This window comes from Penicillium roqueforti (genome assembly GCF_015533775.1).
Source record: "Penicillium roqueforti strain LCP96 04111 chromosome Unknown scaffold_17, whole genome shotgun sequence".
NCBI classification, from domain to species: Eukaryota; Fungi; Ascomycota; class Eurotiomycetes; order Eurotiales; family Aspergillaceae; genus Penicillium; species Penicillium roqueforti.
Window position 1 is genome coordinate 532116 of NW_024067581.1, and position 19558 is coordinate 551673.

At 50.0% G+C, this 19558-nt stretch overlaps 8 protein-coding genes across 8 annotated transcripts; 4 read left to right on the plus strand and 4 right to left on the minus strand.

Moving 5' to 3' along the window:
- Positions 1 to 50: 50 nt before the first annotated feature.
- On the minus strand, positions 51 to 2831 carry LCP9604111_6565 (uncharacterized protein; the record flags this gene model as incomplete). The annotated part of the gene is made up of 5 exons (XM_039074500.1): positions 51 to 769; positions 832 to 1230; positions 1284 to 2189; positions 2244 to 2763; positions 2817 to 2831. The coding sequence occupies 5 exons, from the start codon at positions 2829 to 2831 to the stop codon at positions 51 to 53; spliced, it is 2559 nt and encodes an 852-aa protein (XP_038927615.1).
- Positions 2832 to 4254: 1423 nt separating this feature from the next.
- On the minus strand, positions 4255 to 4719 carry LCP9604111_6566 (PaaI family thioesterase; the record flags this gene model as incomplete). The annotated part of the gene is made up of 1 exon (XM_039074501.1): positions 4255 to 4719. The coding sequence occupies one exon, from the start codon at positions 4717 to 4719 to the stop codon at positions 4255 to 4257; it is 465 nt and encodes a 154-aa protein (XP_038927616.1).
- Positions 4720 to 5393: 674 nt separating this feature from the next.
- Positions 5394 to 6451, plus strand: LCP9604111_6567 (uncharacterized protein; the record flags this gene model as incomplete). The annotated part of the gene is made up of 2 exons (XM_039074502.1): positions 5394 to 5943; positions 6012 to 6451. 2 exons carry the CDS (start codon positions 5394 to 5396, stop codon positions 6449 to 6451), a joined length of 990 nt encoding a protein of 329 aa, XP_038927617.1.
- A 213-nt stretch (positions 6452 to 6664) lies between these two features.
- On the plus strand, positions 6665 to 7883 carry rad14 (DNA repair protein RAD14; the record flags this gene model as incomplete). The annotated part of the gene is made up of 3 exons (XM_039074503.1): positions 6665 to 6766; positions 6825 to 7413; positions 7468 to 7883. 3 exons carry the CDS (start codon positions 6665 to 6667, stop codon positions 7881 to 7883), a joined length of 1107 nt encoding a protein of 368 aa, XP_038927618.1.
- An 866-nt stretch (positions 7884 to 8749) lies between these two features.
- On the plus strand, positions 8750 to 11349 carry LCP9604111_6569 (cell differentiation and development protein Fsr1; the record flags this gene model as incomplete). The annotated part of the gene is made up of 4 exons (XM_039074504.1): positions 8750 to 8825; positions 8881 to 9159; positions 9224 to 11032; positions 11090 to 11349. 4 exons carry the CDS (start codon positions 8750 to 8752, stop codon positions 11347 to 11349), a joined length of 2424 nt encoding a protein of 807 aa, XP_038927619.1.
- Positions 11350 to 12036: 687 nt separating this feature from the next.
- LCP9604111_6570 (uncharacterized protein) lies at positions 12037 to 12805 on the minus strand (the record flags this gene model as incomplete). Its single annotated transcript, XM_039074506.1, has 2 exons — positions 12037 to 12618; positions 12695 to 12805. 2 exons carry the CDS (start codon positions 12803 to 12805, stop codon positions 12037 to 12039), a joined length of 693 nt encoding a protein of 230 aa, XP_038927620.1.
- Positions 12806 to 13105: 300 nt separating this feature from the next.
- On the plus strand, positions 13106 to 15316 carry LCP9604111_6571 (rRNA (cytosine-C5-)-methyltransferase NOP2; the record flags this gene model as incomplete). Its single annotated transcript, XM_039074507.1, has 1 exon — positions 13106 to 15316. The coding sequence occupies one exon, from the start codon at positions 13106 to 13108 to the stop codon at positions 15314 to 15316; it is 2211 nt and encodes a 736-aa protein (XP_038927621.1).
- Positions 15317 to 15678: 362 nt separating this feature from the next.
- Positions 15679 to 19427, minus strand: LCP9604111_6572 (putative MATH and UCH domain protein; the record flags this gene model as incomplete). Its single annotated transcript, XM_039074508.1, has 4 exons — positions 15679 to 16255; positions 16304 to 17018; positions 17074 to 19152; positions 19214 to 19427. 4 exons carry the CDS (start codon positions 19425 to 19427, stop codon positions 15679 to 15681), a joined length of 3585 nt encoding a protein of 1194 aa, XP_038927622.1.
- Between the last annotated feature and the right edge of the window lie 131 nt (positions 19428 to 19558).

Genomic DNA, 19558 nt, shown 5'->3' on the forward strand with positions numbered 1-19558 from the left:
TAAACCATCGCTGTCATCAAGTCATTAAATTCCATGGCAGATAGCTAAAATCAATACAAGATTTTTAATTCCCGTAAAGGAAGATGAGGGTCATATTTGTCCCAAACGATCTTGTTCTTCTCATTCAGGTGTGCGCCCTCATCCGTGATGCTGATTACTGGATCTGTCTCCAGAACCTCATGGTTACTGAAACCCCACTTATCGCGTGGGATCCACAGAGTTGGTGGTGGCGATGCTACACATGGCTCGAAATATGCTGTACGCATCTCTTCGGGTGTGTAGGAAACCCCCTCAACATTGCGGCGAATCTTTTGACGCAATGCCGCATAATCTTTGTATACGTTTGGATGGAACCATTTCCAGAAGGCCATAGCGCGTGGGCGGCGCTCTTCGTTGATCGCTGCCACTTCGTCTTCTTTCTCTTGGAGCATTTCCTCTTCTGCGTCAAGGGATCGTGGTAAGAAACTATTCAGCGGGGCGAGTGCATCGTTGAGCGACATGTGTGCCAGTATGTTGCCGACCATGAATAGAGCCATGATTATGACTGGGCCAATAGCGCCCTTAATAGCGCAGAGTCCAATCAAGCAAATCTCAGCCAGGTAGAGACCTGTTAACAAATGTTGCAGGGCTCGTGGGTAGACTAGTCCCTTGGTGTCGACTTGGATGTCATATACGAAGAGGAAGTTGTATCGGTAGGCTTGGTATACAAGATAAAGCCCGAGGAAAGCAAATCCCAGAATCAGAGGTGCGATGCATGAATAGGTCAATGCTAAAAAGTCGAGTCAGTTCATCTTCGTTAAAGAATGAGTCCTGGTATAGGGTATTACTTACCAATTACAGCCATGTTGGTGAAGATGGGGAAGACATTGCCCCAGCTGATGCTAGCAAGTTCGACCCATCCTTGAAACAGACGACGTGGGGAGTAGGCAAAGAATGTGGTGACAAATTTGAACACCAAGGCGCTGACAATTTGAACAAGGGCCAGGGAACTCATGCTCAATCCTTGCAGCATGAAGTAAGAAATGTAGAAATTGGTCGCCTTGGGTAAGTTCTGCGCCAGCAGATCCTTGACCGAGAGAGGATCCTTGACAATCTGTGCGGTAGCTGCCGACGCAGCCGATGTCAAGGTCGTGACCAAGAACACTTGAACCACTTGAAATACAAAGTGAGCGCTTTGTGTGAACAGCTCAACTCGTGCCCTTGATGGGACTCCGGCTCGTCTAGCGCATACTAGGTAGAAGTCAGCAGGAATTCAAGCAACAAAGAGAATCCGGAGAGCGTACTACGACAAATGATCGGCACTAGTGACATCAACGCCGCTAGTGATGCGGCAGGCAGAAGACCCTCAATTGCTCCTTTTATGAAATCAGGCAAGTCAAGAATGAAGCTGAGGAAGGGAATTATCCTGCAGATGTATGTGATGTTCGAAATTGCACCGACGATTGCCGCAGGAAATGACCAAAAGATGACCATCGCTGCCAGGAATCCCTGGACTGCGAATCTCCTCACGATTCTTTGCCACCAGCTCAGATTCAGTGCCGACCATACAACCTCGCGAGGTGAGATTCCAATAAAGCGAGGCGTCATGTGAAATGGTTGGTGATGCGACAGGGTTTGTAGCGCGACTTGTGCATCGGCCTGGCTGTTGAATTCGACAAAGATTGCACTGAGCTGTTTTGCTTCACCATTTTGGTGTTTTGCTTGCAGGTTTGCTACTTCTTCGGTTTTCTTTGCCAGCTGAGCCCGATACCAGTGAATAGAGTCGACCTTTTCACCAAAGAACTTCGGTCGATGCATCGGACGTTTGACCTTGTGAGACCATGCCGGGTTGCTTGACTCGCAGTCCAGGCACATGTCAATATTCAATTCGCCTGTTTTGATTGCTTGGGTTCGGATTTTATTCGCTCGCCGAATGAGCTTGGTCTCTGCGGTTTCCAACTTCTCGGCTAGTCGATCTCGTTCACTAACCATCTTCTTCAATTTTGAGCAGTCGGAGGTGATCCAGGTTCGGCGGATGGAGTCACCAAATACTTGTCGTAGTTTATTTTGGTTCTTGTAAGCGTCCGGAACTGACATGAAGAGGACTGTACGGGACGACATTCGAGATGCGTAGGCAGGCGAGTTGAGGTAGGCCTGGCGGAGGTTTGCATAATACAGACTTTCTCTAACCACGACATAAAACACGAAGGCTATATATTTTTGTCAGTCCAGCTGTGTTGCGAGTGAAGATACGGACAACTGACTGAAGTAAACACATGCCACTATAGCATTGGCATAGTATCTGCTGGGGTTCTTGACGTTACTGAAACTCAAGATGTCGAGCTCAGTATTGCCGTTGCCCCCAGTAGCATGAAGAGGCAGCAGAATCGGCCATGTAATCACACAGCCTGTCAGGCATGTCGCAGCCAAGACGCGCAAAAATCGCAAGAAAAGATAACCGTCTAGCGATGAGTGGTGGAGCACATGATTATCTTCAATTTTCAAAAATGTCCCGAGCCAGTTAACCCAGCCAGAAGGCAACTCGGGACTCCGTTGATGCTCGTGTATATCTGGTAAGTAGGATCTCGGAGCGTACCAGCGACGCTGAGTTCGACGAAAGATCAGAAATAGGCTGACCCAAAACATAGCGTATACAAGTGCAGGCAATAGAGTCATCATCAGGGCCGAGCCCGATGAGCCCCCTTCGCCGGTGAGACTGCTGGCGATATCACCGGAGGTGGTGGACGCGTTGCCTCGCGACGATCCAATATTTGTGTCATTATCCTGGATCACATTAGCACGGATTTCAGTATATGGGGTTTAGATGGGAGGCGTACCGTTATACTTGACATGGTGAGTATCGTCTCCGAGTTGAGAAACAAAGAGATGTACAAGCCAAGGAAATAATGACAGGAAAGAGGGGGCTATATGGAGTTCGAAGTAAATTCCCCGTCAAAAAGAAGCAAAGAGAAAAAGCAATGCTCTTTGCATGGTCCCCGCTTGCGACCTGTCATCCACAGCGATCCACAATGGATATAGACAAATGGGTGAGATTCGTGAAATTCGTGCATGTACGAGCTGATAGGTCAGCCCTGAAGATTTGATCCCAAAGCCGAGGTGTCGTCGATCCGATAGTGTGTGGGTCTTTTTTGCCTTGGCGAAGATGTGAAGTATGTGCTCTATGTATGTGTCAGATGGAATTTCAGGAAATATCAAACTCGTGAGAGATCTAGCATTTACATACCTTTCGTTTGTGCAGAAGAAAAAAAAAAAAACAAAAGACGGAAAAGTAACGAGAGAGAGGAACGAAATCTCAGCCGATGCGGGTCTTCCAATCAAAAACTATTCGGCCGATCCCCGCTGATCGAGAAAAAACCCCTGAATGAGATGAGAACTTTGAAGATTTGGAGTTCATGCAGGTTGTGGACCAATAGACCTATTGATCTTATGAAGCGTAGTATATGGACCATTCTACCCTCCCAAGACTTCGCTTGGAGAGACTTTTCGGCTCCCCTCTTGTTCCCCTCAATGGGCTTGAGCAATGCAAGGGGCCCTTCTGGCGGTGGAGGCTGGACGCATGGGATTACAGCACATGGGGAATGTTGAGTCTGGATCCCTGTGAAGTGTCAAAGGATGCATCATGCAGAGAAACCGGTATACTCACGTGGGGTGGTTCGAGATTATCGGCTACGGATCTCACTGGAAATGGCTTCTAGATAGATGGTATGGTAGACAGTCGAAAGAGGCTTCGATATACGTATTACTTGTATCACTTAGATCAAGGTGATGTACCTAGACCGTACTTCGTATATGTACCTCGACTGCAGACTGTAGTACAACACAGAGGAGAAACGTGCAGGTCTTGGCATATGCACATAGGGATCACTCAACATTCTCAGTCCTTTCCAGTCTTCCTTTTTCAGAGCCCTTACTTGATCTAAAATCTATAGCCAACCTTGAAAAGGTTACACTACATTCGGGGTCCATCTAAGCCTGGACACAAAATATATATCCAAATATCCGGATGGTCAAGCGGGAACATATATGGAGATGCATCATGCGCAAGTTCCGATGGGGGAGATGGGTGACGCATGGGATGTTGCCAATGTGACGCTTTCCTGGTTAGTGACGAGACGTAATATATCACTAGGAACTCATCGTGGACGAGGGCATGATTCGAAATATTGGAAATAGAACCTTCCCGATAAATTGCGCAGAGATGTTGAAGAATCGGAACGATTATATGTCTATATACAACATCTTCAAACTAAAACTTCAGCTCTTAGGTTCACGATTCTCCTTGGAGACAGGCAGGAATTTGGTGTGTGAACCCTTCGAAACCAACGGGCCCACTTCATCGTCGACGACTCGAGATATTTTGACGGTCGTGAAGGCCATTGACTTCCCCACCCGATCAGCAACGGCAGAAATATCCAGAGTATCTCCAACGGTAGCCGTTGACAGGTATGAAACGTGGATATCAATGCTTGCGCCTGTTCTCTCATATCCATGTGTGGCTATCGCCATGCCCCCGGCCCAATCGATGATGGTCGCAGAGACAGCCCCGTGAATGGTGCCCCTGGAATTGACATGTTCCGCTGTGAGTTTAAGTCGAGCCTGCACCTGGCCGCGGATGGCACTGATGATATCGACATCGGATAGAAGAAGACGGTAGATAGGACTGTCATTTTTGGTCCGCTTCCAAATCCCGCGCACATGCTCTAATTCGGTGCCATTCATCGTGGGTGAGTACGGAAATCAAGTTGGGAGGATGAGGATATGGCCAAGAACACAGGGCTGACGAATGTGTAGACTTTTTGAAGTCGGAAGTCAGAGTCGGAGGGGCCGAGAGCGGAATGGGCCGCCTTTGCACGGAACATACCGACCATGTTCTTCTGGAAATAGGGAGAGTTCTTGTCACTGAAGTCTGCCCTGGATACATTGATAAACTATCCGAGACCAACATTGGCACCCTAGTCTCGGTGCTGGCTTGAACCGAGCTTTATGACGAACTGGAGATCTTGCACGCCCAAACTACACTTGAAAGTGGGAATACTGACGAGTGCATCGACGAAGACAAGATATTGACAAAAGAATCCTGAAGAGATCCAGGCTCTAACGCATGGCGTTGATGTCAAGCTACGTTATATGGAGGAAGTGTGGCACCTAGCTGCAAATGTTTAGGTAGTATTGGAGGTCTCGTTGTGCCTTCTCCGGGATCAAGCATCGACTTCATCTTTCTGATGATTCACATTCTTCAAGTAACGTCTGTCATAAATCTTGGCGGTGTGTAGCCTACAACATACCGTCGTGGAGTGTGGCATCCCTGGGAGACCGACATAGGGCGGTGAATCTGGTGATGATTGCAGAAAAAGGGGAGATACCAACAACACAAACTTGTCGTCATTTCGCAAATGGAGAAGTCAACAAGGACGTTCAATTCGTCTTTAGAGGCCAAACAGCCCTTCCCGCCTCTGTTGGCTGAAGACCATATATCCCCAGAAGAATCGCAAGAGAGTTATGAAGACGAGAGTATCACCTCCCCCGGCTATGAGGAGATTGAGGTGGATGACGATGCAGATTTCCAGTCGCATTACTCGTTAGATCAATCGTTCTCCGATACAGACTCCGATGAATCTTCCAATATTGAGCGAAACCACCCATTTCGCCAGTCCTCCGGCTCTCTCTATGGCCCCAATGCATTTGCGCCTCCATTCTACAATCGTCCACCCACCCCTCTACCGCCCTCACCATCCCTCACTTCTCTTCTTCGGCCGCCCTTCTCGACTACTACATCACGCCCAACTACTCCGGACAGTTCAGATGTCGAGACTCCCAACGATACCGAGGCGGCAGTCGCCAAGTCAGCTCGTCGCGCAACCACCGTTCCGCGCGCCAGCCCCAAGGTCCCCACCTATGAATACTATGGCTTCGTATTATACCTAGCTTCGTCCTTGGCCTTTTGTAAGTCTGACGAAAACTTGCCGGGCCAGTTCCTCGTAGTCTCCTGCACACTAACCGGATCAACTTAGTGTTTTATCTCCTATGGTCTTATCTCCCATCACCGTTCCTCCACCAGCTAGGCATCTACTATTATCCCAACCGTTGGTGGTCGCTGGCGATCCCTGCATGGTTGGTGATGTTACTTATCTACATTTATGCTGCGCTTGCCACGTATAATACAGGCTACCTTACTTTGCCCATGCACAGCATCGAGAACATTGTTGATGAGGTCGCGAATGTATCGGTGATTGACGGAAAGGCACGGAGACGTCCCGGTGGTGCTACCAAGATGAAGCCTGGTGCTACCTCCTATCAGATCATGGGCCCCCAAAATCGCAAGGTCAATTGGCGAGAAATTTGGAGTGAGGGAACTGACGCCGTCATGGACGTGCCGGTAGGGGGCGTGTGTGAGGTTTTGTATGGCCAGGATCGAGAAGAAGACTTTGACTATCCGGCTGCAGACTCATAGCTTCTCGGTTCAATCAATTTCCTTGCCAATTCAGGCTGATAACTGCAAAATACTCCGTATTGATTTCAGTGTTCCTGTCTACTTCGATCCACCTGGGAAATGACGTCGAGTTAGAAATCAAATAGCACGTGACTAGCAGTGTCTGGCCCCCCTTCCGCCCTCCGCCTAACTGCCCATATCCCCAAAGCCGACTGTTGAGAGAATAATTTCACAATGTCAGCAGAACGGCCCTCAACACCACCTTCGCAGCCCAAGGGCTGGGAAGCAGGACAGCTTCCCCGCGCTCCTATCACTCCAGAACAACAACGGAGGATGGTAAGTTCCCTCCAAGCTTGCGCCATGGTCAGCCCGAACTAATCAGTCTTACTGATAGGAAATCAGTCGCATGAAAGCTAAAGCTCTTCGGGAGAAACGTGAAGCCGAACTATCTCAAGCCGGTCCAAATAACTCCAAGTCGGTGACAGGCACCAAGCGCTCGTTCACCTCGATGGCGGCATCCAACCAACCTGCTAATATGCGCGATGCATCTTCTTCAAATCGCCCACTAGACTCGATTAAGCCAGCCCGAAATTTCACAAGCTATGTCGACTATGATTTTAGCAAGATGACCGACACAAAGGGTGGGTTTTTGACACAGGAGGATGACCCGTTCAATAAACAACTACACGTGCCCGATGGGAAAGAACAAAAGCCAGCACATATGACGCAGAAAGAATGGGAACGCGATCAGATACTCCAGTCACTGAAGCGAAATCGGGAGGGACCCTTTGAACCAGGTCTCAGTGTCCTAGATGATAAAAGCAAGCAGAAGACATGTCGTGAATGTGGCAGTATCGAAATTGATTGGAAATGGGAAGAGGAACTTAAATGCTGCATCTGCCATACTTGCAAGGAGAAGCACCCAGAGAAATACAGTTTGTTGACCAAGACGGAAGCCAAAGAAGATTATCTCTTGACAGATCGTGAGTGCCTAATCACCTATGAAAAGAGAGATGTGCTAATCAGCCCGCGCACAGCTGAACTCCGAGACGAAGAGCTTCTTCCACGCCTCGAGCGTCCGAATCCACACAAATCTACATGGAACAGCATGATGTTGTATCTACGATACCAGGTCGAAGAATATGCGTTTTCCGACAAGAAATGGGGCTCAACGGAGGCGCTGGATGCCGAGTTTGAACGGCGAGAAAATGATAAGAAACGGCGACGGGAGGCTAAATTCAAAACGAAGCTGCAGGAGCTGAAGAAACGCACACGTGTGGAGGCCTACCGGCGCAATCGACAAGGTGCTTCAGGCGGAGAGTTTGGCGATGATCTCGGTTCTGGACGGAAGCATGTTCATCAATGGGGCCGATCCATCGAGAATCCAGAAACTGGAATTGGGGTCAAGACGTGTGTAGAATGTGGGATGGAGGTGGAAGAGCTCGAGTTTTAGACGACCAAAATACCATAGCATGATTGATTATTGTATGAGACCACGATTTAATTTAGCGCTTGAACCTATTTGTGACTTCCATTATTCTTGTGCTGTTGAAGTATAAAATGTCACATATACACCACAGCAGTCAAAATATATAGTTCCCGAATTAGCAATCAAACTCGACACCAGCGATCCTATCCTAGGTCAATCTTTCATACCCATCAAACAATAGCAACATTCGAATCTGCGGTGCATCTATGCTGTGGAGTATATACTTGCGCCTTGTATAACTAGTTAGTTAATGGGTCATATAGTTGGCGCCTGGAAATCAAGGCATCAACCATCCTCTCAACCTCGCTAGTCGGCCTGTCATGATCCCTGCGGAACTTGTCGAATTGGCGATCAAATAAGAAACTACTTTTATATTCACCTTTAATACAAAGACCCTCCCAATTCATCCAATTGCTTACTCCAGGGCTGGAGGTAACGTGCAGGTCAACCTTCTCCATCTAGAAGGCGGTCAGCACCCCCCGAGGCCATCTTCACCATAACAAAAGATCAGTGAAGGCACATTCTCATCCTCATAACTTTCCTATCATTGCTCAACCTTGCTCCTCTCCTTTGGATATTCCTCCTCAGGACGCCTCATCCACAGGCTGAGTCGGCGTGGAACGTGGTTCCTTGCCGTCGCCATCAAGGGACTTGGTTCGCTTATTGCGGATACGATTTACTGGGGTCAGGAGAAATCGAAGCTCGCACCTCACACGTCACTTGATTTACTATCGGCCTGATTTTCCCATCGGTACCTCCTGCAGTGCTTTGACCCTTCCGAGACTCGACCCGTCCTGTGTTTGTTCATGTCCTGGCAATCTCCATCAGCTATGGCTGGGATTGGAGGAATGCCCGGCGCCATGGATGGTTCGAATGGCCCACAAGGGACGGAATACACATTACAGGGTGAGCATGAACCGACTCGATTTCTTGAATGCCATTGACTAATATTCATCTCTAGGTGTAATGCGCTTCCTACAGACAGAATGGCACCGACACGAGCGTGACCGCAATGCGTGGGAGATTGAACGGGCGGAGATGAAGTCTCGCATTGGTCGATTGGAAGGTGATCTGCGCACAAGCAAGCGCTTGCATGAGGCCCTTGGGAAGCATGTTCGTATGATGGAGACCGCCCTGAAGAGGGAGAGGGAGAAGGTCAAGAAGCTTTCGAATAACGAAAAGTATGAAGACGCTAAGGATCCCAAAGATGCTGCACGTGAAAGTGTCAACTTCCTGAAAGGTATGTGCCTCGCAATTGTATGCTAGCACGCTCGGTGAGATTTACTAACTGAGTTATTCACCAGCGCATCGCCCCAAGCCGAGCACGGACCCCAATAATGACGAAGAGCGCGACAGCGAAAATCAGCATGAGTGTCAAATCGAGGACATAGACAAAGTCCGGGGATATCTGTCCAAAGCTTCCCACGAAATCGCGTACCATGTTATACCCGCCTCTCACCCGCCACCTGACCTGAACGACTCCGATATGTCAGGCCAGCTCTATGGCAATTCCCAACTGTCGCAACAGAACCTGGAAGAGGCTTATCTTCAGCAGCAACGTCAGAAGGCAAATCACGTTATGGCACGTGAAATGGCCTTACAGAACCACCAACCAATGTCTAATCACTACTCCGACAATGCCATGGCTCGTGCTCAAAACCAGTATCTTCCTCGAGATGCCATGGATCGACGGTCAATGGACCCGCAGCAAGCCCCCGGCACAGCAATTGAAAGTCGAACCCAAGTATACGAACAGGGTATAGTACACGATCGCCCAAACCAGGCACACGAGACCCAGGGCCCTCGAGTGATCGTCAAGGAGGATGTGAATTTGGAAAACTTGACCGAGGAAAGAACAGAGGATGTGGATGGGTGGAATTTTGACGAACCGGCGGAGCAAGAACTCGTGGCCACCGAAACCGTCCCGCCTCATCGCCCGGATACCGATGCTTTCCCAAATGCCAACTTTACGTACTCTGAGTCGACCAAGGACGGGTCTTTCCCTCACCGGACGAAGAGCACGGAATCAAGTCGTAAGAGCGATGGTGCAATTGATGCCCGGGAAGCGGGTACGACGTTCAAACAAAAGCAAGATTCCAACTTCGAAGTCCGGTTTGTGCTGCGCGGCCACTTAGATGTGATTCGATCTGTCATCTTCACTGGTGGTGGTAGCTCGGACGAGCCCGAAATCTGCACTTGCAGCGACGATGGAACGATCAAACGATGGATCATCCCAGGTACTTCTGGTGGCTCTGGAGCCGGTTCTAGCCATAGCTCGGACATTACGAGTGACTTTACTCACCGAGGACATGAAGGCGCTGTGACTTCTCTTGCCGCCTGCTCACCGTCCCAGAACACCTTCAATGGTGGCTCTGTGTTGGGTGATGGGTTGGTGTTTTCAGGTGGCCAAGATGCCAGTGTGCGTTTATGGGAGCGTGGGCGGATTGATCCCAAGGCCACCTTCCACGAGCACAAAGATGCAGTCTGGGGACTCTGTGTCCTTCCCGGGACCATGGGCTCTGTTTTTGGCGACTCAAGTAGCCAATATGGTGGATCGGATCGCATCCTTCTAGCCTCCGGCGCAGCAGATGGCTACGTCTTGATTTGGGCTATCGGCGCCTCACCCTCGGCTGCAAACCGCCGTCAAGGCAGAAGGGAGCGGTCGAACTCAAATTCAATGCCCTCCGGTTCCAACTTCCCAACTTTGCCTCAGCCCAGTGTTGCTGCACCCCCAGCTTTCCATTACACTATTGTTCATCGCATCACCCGCCCTAATTCTCCTTCCCCCACATGCATTAGCCCCTTGTCTCTTGCAGGCGTCAATTTTGTCGTCTCTTACTCGAATGCCTCTATCATTGTCTACGACACGCGGACCGGCGAAGAAATTGCGGGTATGGCCAGTCTCGAGACATACGATGGCACGCCAGCTACTGGGGTGAACTCAGTCGTCGCCACGACTGTCGGCTTTGATGGAACAGTTAATCTCGATCCCAACCGCGCGATGGCCGAAGAAGAAGAAGTTGTACACGGAGCTACTGGATCAAGCAGCGTAGAGGGTGTAATCATCAGTGGTTACGAGGACCGATACATCCGCTTCTTTGATGCCAATAGTGGTAAGTGGCATCCAAAGTGCCTTGATATTTCCCGCAATACGCTAATATTCGATACAGGTCAATGTACATACACAATGCTTGCTCACCCTGCTGCGATAGCCTCACTGTCATTATCTCCGGATGGACGTGAGCTCGTTTCGGCTGGTCACGATGCAAGCTTGCGATTCTGGAACCTCGAGAAGCGAAGCTGTACTCAAGAGTTGACAGGCTACCGGCTGATGCGTGGCGAAGGAGTCTGTTCTGTAGTATGGAGCCGTGATGGCCGCTGGGTCGTTGGCGGTGGTGGAGACGGCTTGGTCAAGGTCTGCTCTCGATGATTGAAACGACGGAATGAAAACCCGTGTATGATTCTTCTTGCGTTATACCTGTGTGTGTATCTCTTCGCGTTTGCTCGTCGTTTTCTGTATGATCCCATGAACTGGATGAGCGATTGGCCGGTCCAGTTATTTCGAGCATTTGCAACGGTGTTTACTGACGTTGTGTGGCCTCCCATACTCTCCTACTTGATTTTGCTTTTTTTTTCTCCTTTCTTTTTTCAACATGTGTACTTTTTACTTCGCTGATAACATGTTCGACAAAGATTCCCTGGCGTGCGTGGATGTTTTCTTCCCTTCAACTGTTTTGGTACATGCTCTATTCTCTATGGGAGCTAGATCCCATCTTGTTCGGATACTGTTCCATTTGCTCTTGTGATAGGGTCTTGATTGGGTTTGAAGGAGTGCCTGATAGGCCTTGAAATTATCCCAATACTTGACGTGTCGGTTGTTTGGTGTGGATGGCTTTTTTTACCCCAGTTCTGCTTGAACGTGCCTATGTAGTTTGTGCCTCGGAAACCGATAGCTCATGTTGTGTGTATAACATTTGAATCCATACCATTCATCGAGCAAACTCAGCCTTGTTACTCTGTAGACTATCATTGACACAAGACATGTGAAACGACGGGAACAAATACAGGTATTATACGATATTGACATTATTTCGCTGCGCTGCCATGAAGATATAATCTATTTGGATGAGCTCCACGCCTCCTTGAACACCAATCTCAACCGTTTTGCTTCTTCCTCGTCCTTCAATCGCTGCTCGAGATAGCCTTGCAGGTCATCCCAGAAAGCCTCTGTATGCAACACCTCCTCACCACTCGGACCTATAGCAGCCTTGGGCGGTGATTCATCCCGCTTCTCTGTAATCTCTGGTTGAGCCATAGCAGATTCAACCACCTGCGCGCCACCGATGATCATCACCCCGATCTCAACCTCTTTGCCTCCCGCCATAATCGCAGGTTCATCTGCCAATACCTCGGCCAATGTCTTCCCGGTACCGGTCACTGGCTTACGCTTGTATAAGATTTTGATCTTGTCTAGCGGAACTTGGCCTCCCTGAGCATCGGTGACGCGCACCTGCACAGCATCCCGGATATCCTGGACCGAGGTGGTCGAGAGAGGGGCGTTGGAGATCAGGAATTCCAGAGCAGGGTTGCGGGCAGACTTGACGCGGACAGTGATTGATTTGGATGAGCCTGGTGCCTGTACTGACCTCACCTTTTTGGGCATTGGAGGATGCGCGGCTGAAAGGCGGGGGAGAGTGTACTATCGTTTTCACAGAGCATATTAGAATGATCTTCCTCAATGAGTAAAGCTAGAGAATGTTCGCATCAAGACTCACGGGCACTCGTAGTCCAATTTGCTCTGGATCGAAGACATAATCAGCGCGAAGCCTGATAGGTCGCGAGTCTAGCGTGGACAGAAATGATTTGGTAAAGGTCAGCTCCGACATGGTGAGAAATTTGGTAGAAATTCTCAAGGCAGAAAAAGAGAGAGAGAGAAAGCAAATCCGAGCTGATAGCTGTTGGAGTACGGAGTAGTGGAGGTCTGGACCTGGGGGTTTCACTTGATGCCGGTGGGACAATAGACACCTGGATTATAAGGCATAGTTGTAAATAAGCACACCGCCTTTCATTGCTTCTGTACTGCTGGCAGTCACCGCCCGAAGAAAAAAAAAAAAAGACGGAAAGAAATTACAAGCTCCCCAGAAAGCAAACACTATTAACGTCCCCATACACACCCCTTTTTCACAATGGGTGTCGGTCGCCGTATGAAGAAGCAGGGCCCTCCGGGCCCGCTCGACGAGTCAAAAGTCACAATGCTCAAAAAACGCAAGGCTAGTTCGGCTGAAGCGCCTCCGAAGCCTGTACCAGCGAAGCGTCGCAGATCTAATGCCGATGAGACTGTCTCGAAGAAGGAAGCCTCGAAGAAGAAAAAGGTCAATGGTGCTGCTCCCAAGGTTGATTCAAAGGAACAGAAGAAGCAGCCGTCGGTCACGAAGAAGGCTGTGCCGGTGCCTATGTCTGATGATGATGATGATGATGATGAGGATATGGATGATGATGAGTTCGGTGATCTCGATGAGATCAGTGACGGCTCAATTGATAGCGACGATCAGGCTGAAGGACTGTCCGATCTAGAGGATGATAACTCAGTTGTCGACTCTGACGAGGAAGGCCACACCCGTGGTGCCATGTTCTCCGACGACGAGGACTCCGATGCTGAAGAGAGATTGACCGCTGCAAACATCGAGGGTCTGTCGCGGAAGTTGGATGCTGAACAACAAGAGGAGGAGGAAGCTGCTGAGCAGGAAATGCAGGAAGCCGCCCTGCAGACTAACATCGCTGCACCCGATGTGTTCGCCGACCAAACCCAGCAGGGACTTGCCCCCGACCTGCAGCTGCTTCGCCAGCGCATCACAGACACGATCCGAATTCTGGGTGATCTGAAGACCCTCGGCTTGCCCGGTAGGTCGCGTACCGATTATATAGATCTCCTACTCGACGATATCTGCACATACTACGGCTACACTCGATTCCTGGCAGAGAAGCTGTTCAACCTGTTCACTCCCAGGGAGGCCTTTGCCTTCTTTGAGGCTAACGAGACTCCTCGCCCTGTGGTTATCCGTACCAACACTCTGCGCACCAATCGCCGATCCCTCGCCCAGGCCCTCATCAATCGTGGTGTTGTCCTCGAGCCCGTTGGCAAATGGTCCAAGGTTGGCTTGCAGGTTTTCGAGTCTCCGGTCCCCCTGGGTGCTACCCCCGAGTACCTGGCCGGTCACTATATTCTCCAGGCTGCCTCTTCTTTCCTTCCCGTCATGGCTCTCGCCCCCCAGCCTAATGAGCGTGTCCTCGATATGGCCTCTGCCCCCGGTGGTAAGACAACCTACATGTCCGCCCTGATGCGCAACACTGGCTGCATTGTCGCAAATGATGCCAGCAAGCCCCGTGCTAAGGGTTTGATTGGTAACATTCACCGTCTTGGCTGCAAGAACACCATTGTGACGAACATGGATGCCCGCACTGCTTTCCCCAAGGCCATGGGTGGCTTCGATCGTGTTTTGCTCGATGCTCCCTGCACAGGTACCGGCGTTATCTCAAAGGATCCTAGTGTCAAGACGTCCAAGAACGAGCGTGATTTCCTCGCCATTCCCCACATGCAGCGCCAGCTTCTTTTGGCTGCAATTGATTCCGTCGACCACGCTTCCAAGACCGGTGGATACATTGTCTACTCTACTTGCAGTGTGACGGTCGAAGAGAACGAGGCCGTTGTGCAGTACGTTCTTCGCAAGCGTCCTAATGTCAAGATCGTGGACACCGGTCTCGGTGGCTTCGGTAGCCCTGGATTCCTGAGTTACATGGGCAAGACTTTCGATCCTAAGATGGCGCTCACCCGTCGTTACTTCCCTCACCGCGAGAATGTTGACGGTTTCTATGTCTGCAAGCTCAAGAAGACTGCCGTGACTCCCGTGGCCAAGTCGGACGACACCGAACCCCGTTCTAAGGGCCCCAAGAAGACCCGTAGTACTTCCTCGAATGCCTCCACGGACGACGAGTCCATTGACCGGACCCCGATCGTTGATGAGAACGGACACGCCGCTGATTTCGAGGGTGGTGCCTTCAGCTCCTTCGAGGATCCCGAGGACGTCGAGCGCATTGCTCGCGCTGAGCGCAACCGTCTGCGTCGCAAGGGTCTCAATCCTAAGGGTGTTCTGAACAAGCCCAAGAGGAGCAAGCCAGAGGTGTCGGAGAAGACAACCGAAACGGTGGCACCCATCCAGGAAGAAGAGACCAAGGCCATTGTCTCGAAGAAGACCACCAATGAGCCGAAGGGTGAGAAGAAGACCGTGGTTAAAGAAGATAAGAAACCCGTCACCAAGGCTAAGGAAGAGAAGAAGACCGCAGCCAAGGGCAAGGTCGAGAAGAAGGATAAGAAGTCGGGCAAGAAGGCCAGCAAATGATCAATGACTTGATCATTCGTCTCTTTGTGTATAATCTTCGTTTTTCGTTCTTCAGGCAAGTCAAAAGCATCATGTATTAGGTCCGGGATCCGGCGCATTGGATATACCTTTTGTTCAATCAAGATCAAAGTGTTTCAAAAAAATCAAAAAAATCAGGACAAAGAGTACAAAGAAATTTAATGTAAGATTGTGCTAAATCAAAGATATTCAATTTATCCCAAGTCCTAGGTTTAATAACTGTTCTTGTCTATATAACCAAAATGAGAGTATAAAATCAATCGCATCACTCCCCGGCCAAATTACCGTTCGCTAAAATCAATGAATCGAAGTACTCGACAATATAAAAATAGCCCGTACCACTTCTATGCCCGATAAATCTTGATCACCTTCTTGACCTCTTTGCGGCACATCGGACATAGGCTCACGAGGTTCGCACAAGCCACACAGGAACAAAGGTGTCCACACTCGGCGAAAACTGCATCCATTTCCTCGGTGTAACAGATTTGGCACAAATCCAACTCTTCGTCGGCCACTTCCCAGTAGCTGATGCCCTTGCCGTGGCGTTTGCCATCCTTGAAGCCGCCGACATACTTGTTGCCTGTCGTCTTCTCAACGTAAGTACCTTGCCCATGGCATACATCTTCGACCCAATCACCATCGTACGAATCGCCGGTGGGGTAAGTTAGCTTGCCTTGGCCGTGGCGTCGGCCGAAAACGAAGTCGCCTTCATATATCATGCCTGTGTTGGAGATGTGCTTGCCTCTACCGTGGTGACAACCTTTGAGGAAATGACCACTATAGTAGTCATTTGCGAAGGTGGCTTCGATAGTCTTAGTGCCGGTGAAACCTTGGATTGGATGACCGCGAGAATAGGCCCACAGGTACTGAACAAGACGGTCAGGACTGGTGAACAATCCCGATGAAGCCAGTTGAGTACGCCTTTGTTTGTGTTAGGACCAAAAGCTAATCAGATATATGTGTACTTACTTCTCCTTATTTAATTTATCCCCTACGATGAAACATACCCCGTGCGGAGCTACTACATCATCGAAGCTGTCGGCAGGTGACACCGTGGTGACGGCAGCACCATCGAATCGTTTCCAAACGAGGAAGTCTTGGCGGATAGGGCGTTGTAAGTGGCGTCGGATGGATGCTTTGACGTTGGCATCAAGCCTGGAGAAGAATGACCCCACGGTACGAAGCACTTGATTGTCGGCGTCGAATATTTGAATGAAGTAGTATGTATGGCCCACGGGTAACTTGACCTCAGATCGGGTCTGCGTTAGACCTGCCACTTCTGGTGCAGAAGACTGAACTTCGGGAGGTGAAATAGTAGCGGGGCTTGTGGCATCTGTTAACGGAGTTACTGTAACAGCAGCCGTGGCTTGTTGATCACGGGCAGCGACAGTAGCTAGGACCACTTCTTGATCTGCTCTTTCAGTAGTAAAAGAGTCGTTCTCTAGAGACAGTGTGGCTAATGGAGGCAGTGATCCATCATCGATGATGGAGTTCACGGCACCTGACGCAGCAGAACCCCCATGGGGAGTATTCCCAGATGAGCTAGCCACGGCATCTCCTTCGGCCACAGGCGACACATTCTCAGAAGCTTCGTGTATCCAGTTCTCGATGACTCGGTCATTCGGCTTATCCCCCGAAGAGATAACTGCAGGGGGGTCTGGGATGGCGAAGAATTGAGCGTCCTCTGTTGGAAATTAGCCGGGTGATGGTTAGGAATAAAGGTGCATGCAATAACGTACCCTCCGAGATGATTTCCATCCAAAATCGTATGGTGCTCAATGAAGGATCTAGAGGAGCATTCAAATCCGTAGTGCGATCAAATTCTAGCGAGAATCCAGATTGAGCAAAGGAGTTACCAATCTGCCAGAAACGAACCCGCTCGGGACCAATGGGTTCAGAGCCTGAGGACTTCCATATAGCAATTCTTTTTCGTAGTTCTACCAAGCGTGATGAGCGTGGCAAAGTCATGTACATGACACTGTTTGCCGCTTTGGCCTGTGCCATGAGATCGTAGGAATCAAACAAGCTGGTCAACTGGTCATATTGAGGAAGCGCATAAACCTCAACTTGAACATCATCCGCAGACTTGTCACCAGTGTGGTACACTCCCGTTTCATAGTATTGTTTCAAGGTCTCAGAAACTTCCCAAGGCCCTTGGGGACCAGGCAAAAGTTCCGATACCATATCACTGCGAACGTACATTGCGATGACAGGTACGTCAGGGCCCTTCTTGTAAATCACAGCCTGGGAAGGATCAAGACCAAGATGTGGACCCATGGCTGTTTTCTGAGTCAGGCACTCCACGCGGTTGTCACTGCCATCGTCAAAAGCCAGCCATGTGGTACCCGGACCGGCTGGGCGAAGGATGCTGAAGAACTTGCCTGAGGTCCGGCGGCCACGATGAACAACATAGCCATAAATGACATACTTGCTACACTGGCCATCAATCACCCACGGAGCCAGGTCCAGCTCCTCGTCTAACTCCACTTTGTCATACCGCAGCTGCCAACGTTTGGTCTTGTCTAGACTATGGCGGCCAAACTCAACATGAAGAAATGATGGAAGCGACCAACGACCGGGCTTAGCACTCAAGTATCCCCTAACGGCTTCGGACGTAGACTTGGCTTGATCAATTGGCATGTAAAGACGCGAGTTGAAACCAGTCGGCAGCATGTTTACGGTGACTTCGCCATCAGAAGACGGAGCATGTACAACCGGACTGTCGAAGATATGAGCGAATTGTTTGCTGGCCTCCGTTCCCTTCAGCTCTAGCTCCAAGTTGCGACGCAGGCGCTCCCAAAATTCGGACACATCGCTCGAAAATTCGTGCAGATTGCGCAAAGTGCTAGTCACGCCGTCCGTATCGACATAGCTCCGAGGGTGTGTCTGGCGGCGAAGCTGCCACATCAACCTTTGAAGGGCCTCACATAGAGGCTTCGGCCTAGCATCAGCATTGGTAAGATGTTCAAGTACGTCAATATTTTGAATGATCTTGCAAAATGGAGCAATGTGCAACCACGAGGCAAGCCCGGCTACCTCTGGGCTATGATTGATGATTGAGTCACCCAGAGGTCGGTAACCGGTCAAGGCCATGCTGTCCCAAGTTGGCTCGGAATCACTTGGATGCCACCAGAGGGACTTGGTGGGGTCGTTTATTACACGAATATACGCGTCAAATGAGAGAGTATCGTCATTCAGAAGGGCACGATGTTGACCTCGCCGGCGTGAATGAATTTGGTCCCATGGGCCGTGGAAATATGTCCACCCCCAATCCAGGTTATGAGTGTTGAATTGATGACAAGAAGACTGCATCCACCCGGTCCGTGGCTCTTGTGGGTTGTATACAATGACACCGACCTGTGCGGGGACACGCCAAGGGTCCGAGGTTCCATGATCAGATGGGGGAGTGTTCCTGGCCGCAGGATATTGAGACTTGTAGTCTTCCAACCACGCTGCCGCATCGTCCGTGGCTGAAGTCTTTAATTGAATCTCGGGTGTACTATCATCCAGTGAGGAATCGGCTGCTCCTCGACGGACCGTAAATTCCATCCCAGGAAGCTTGCCCTCTGGGGCGGGCATGGTGGTAGAGCATTCGAGATATACACTCAATGCATTGACATTGTTCCCCCGAGGATAGAACTTGATTCGCCACCAATAACCCCCAATAAATGCTGGTGGAGAGCGAATTACTTTGTCACGATTGGGGTCTTCCGGGGTGCCTCGAACACCCTTGAAGGTCCACGTGAGACGGGCCTTTTCGGTGGGAATGTATTCTGGATCTCCCAAATCACGAAAAAAGTTGGTTTCCCAATATTTGTCTGTCAAGGGGTTAGCAAATACTGGATGCTTCGTGATCTTGCTTCTAAGGTTGACACCTACGATCACTGGCACTGTAATCCGAACCACCGCCTTCGATCTCTTTCATCTCGTCATCGTCTGGGACCGTTGTGTCCTCCTCATACTCTGCCCAATATGCATGCTCCAGCTCTTGCGAGGGCAGGATTGGCGCGGGCTGAGGAGCTGAACGTGATGACCCGGGGGATCGGTTTGAGTCTGTATTCGGTGTTCTCACCACTCTGGGTAAGGGGTCCATGGCCTTCAATGAGGGAATACCCAATAGTTCCAATAGCTTCCGACGTGTTTCAATGAATATATGAGCGCATGTATACTCCTGTATAACGATTGATAAGGGCTTATCGGATAAGAAGAAGGTTGCGGAGATGT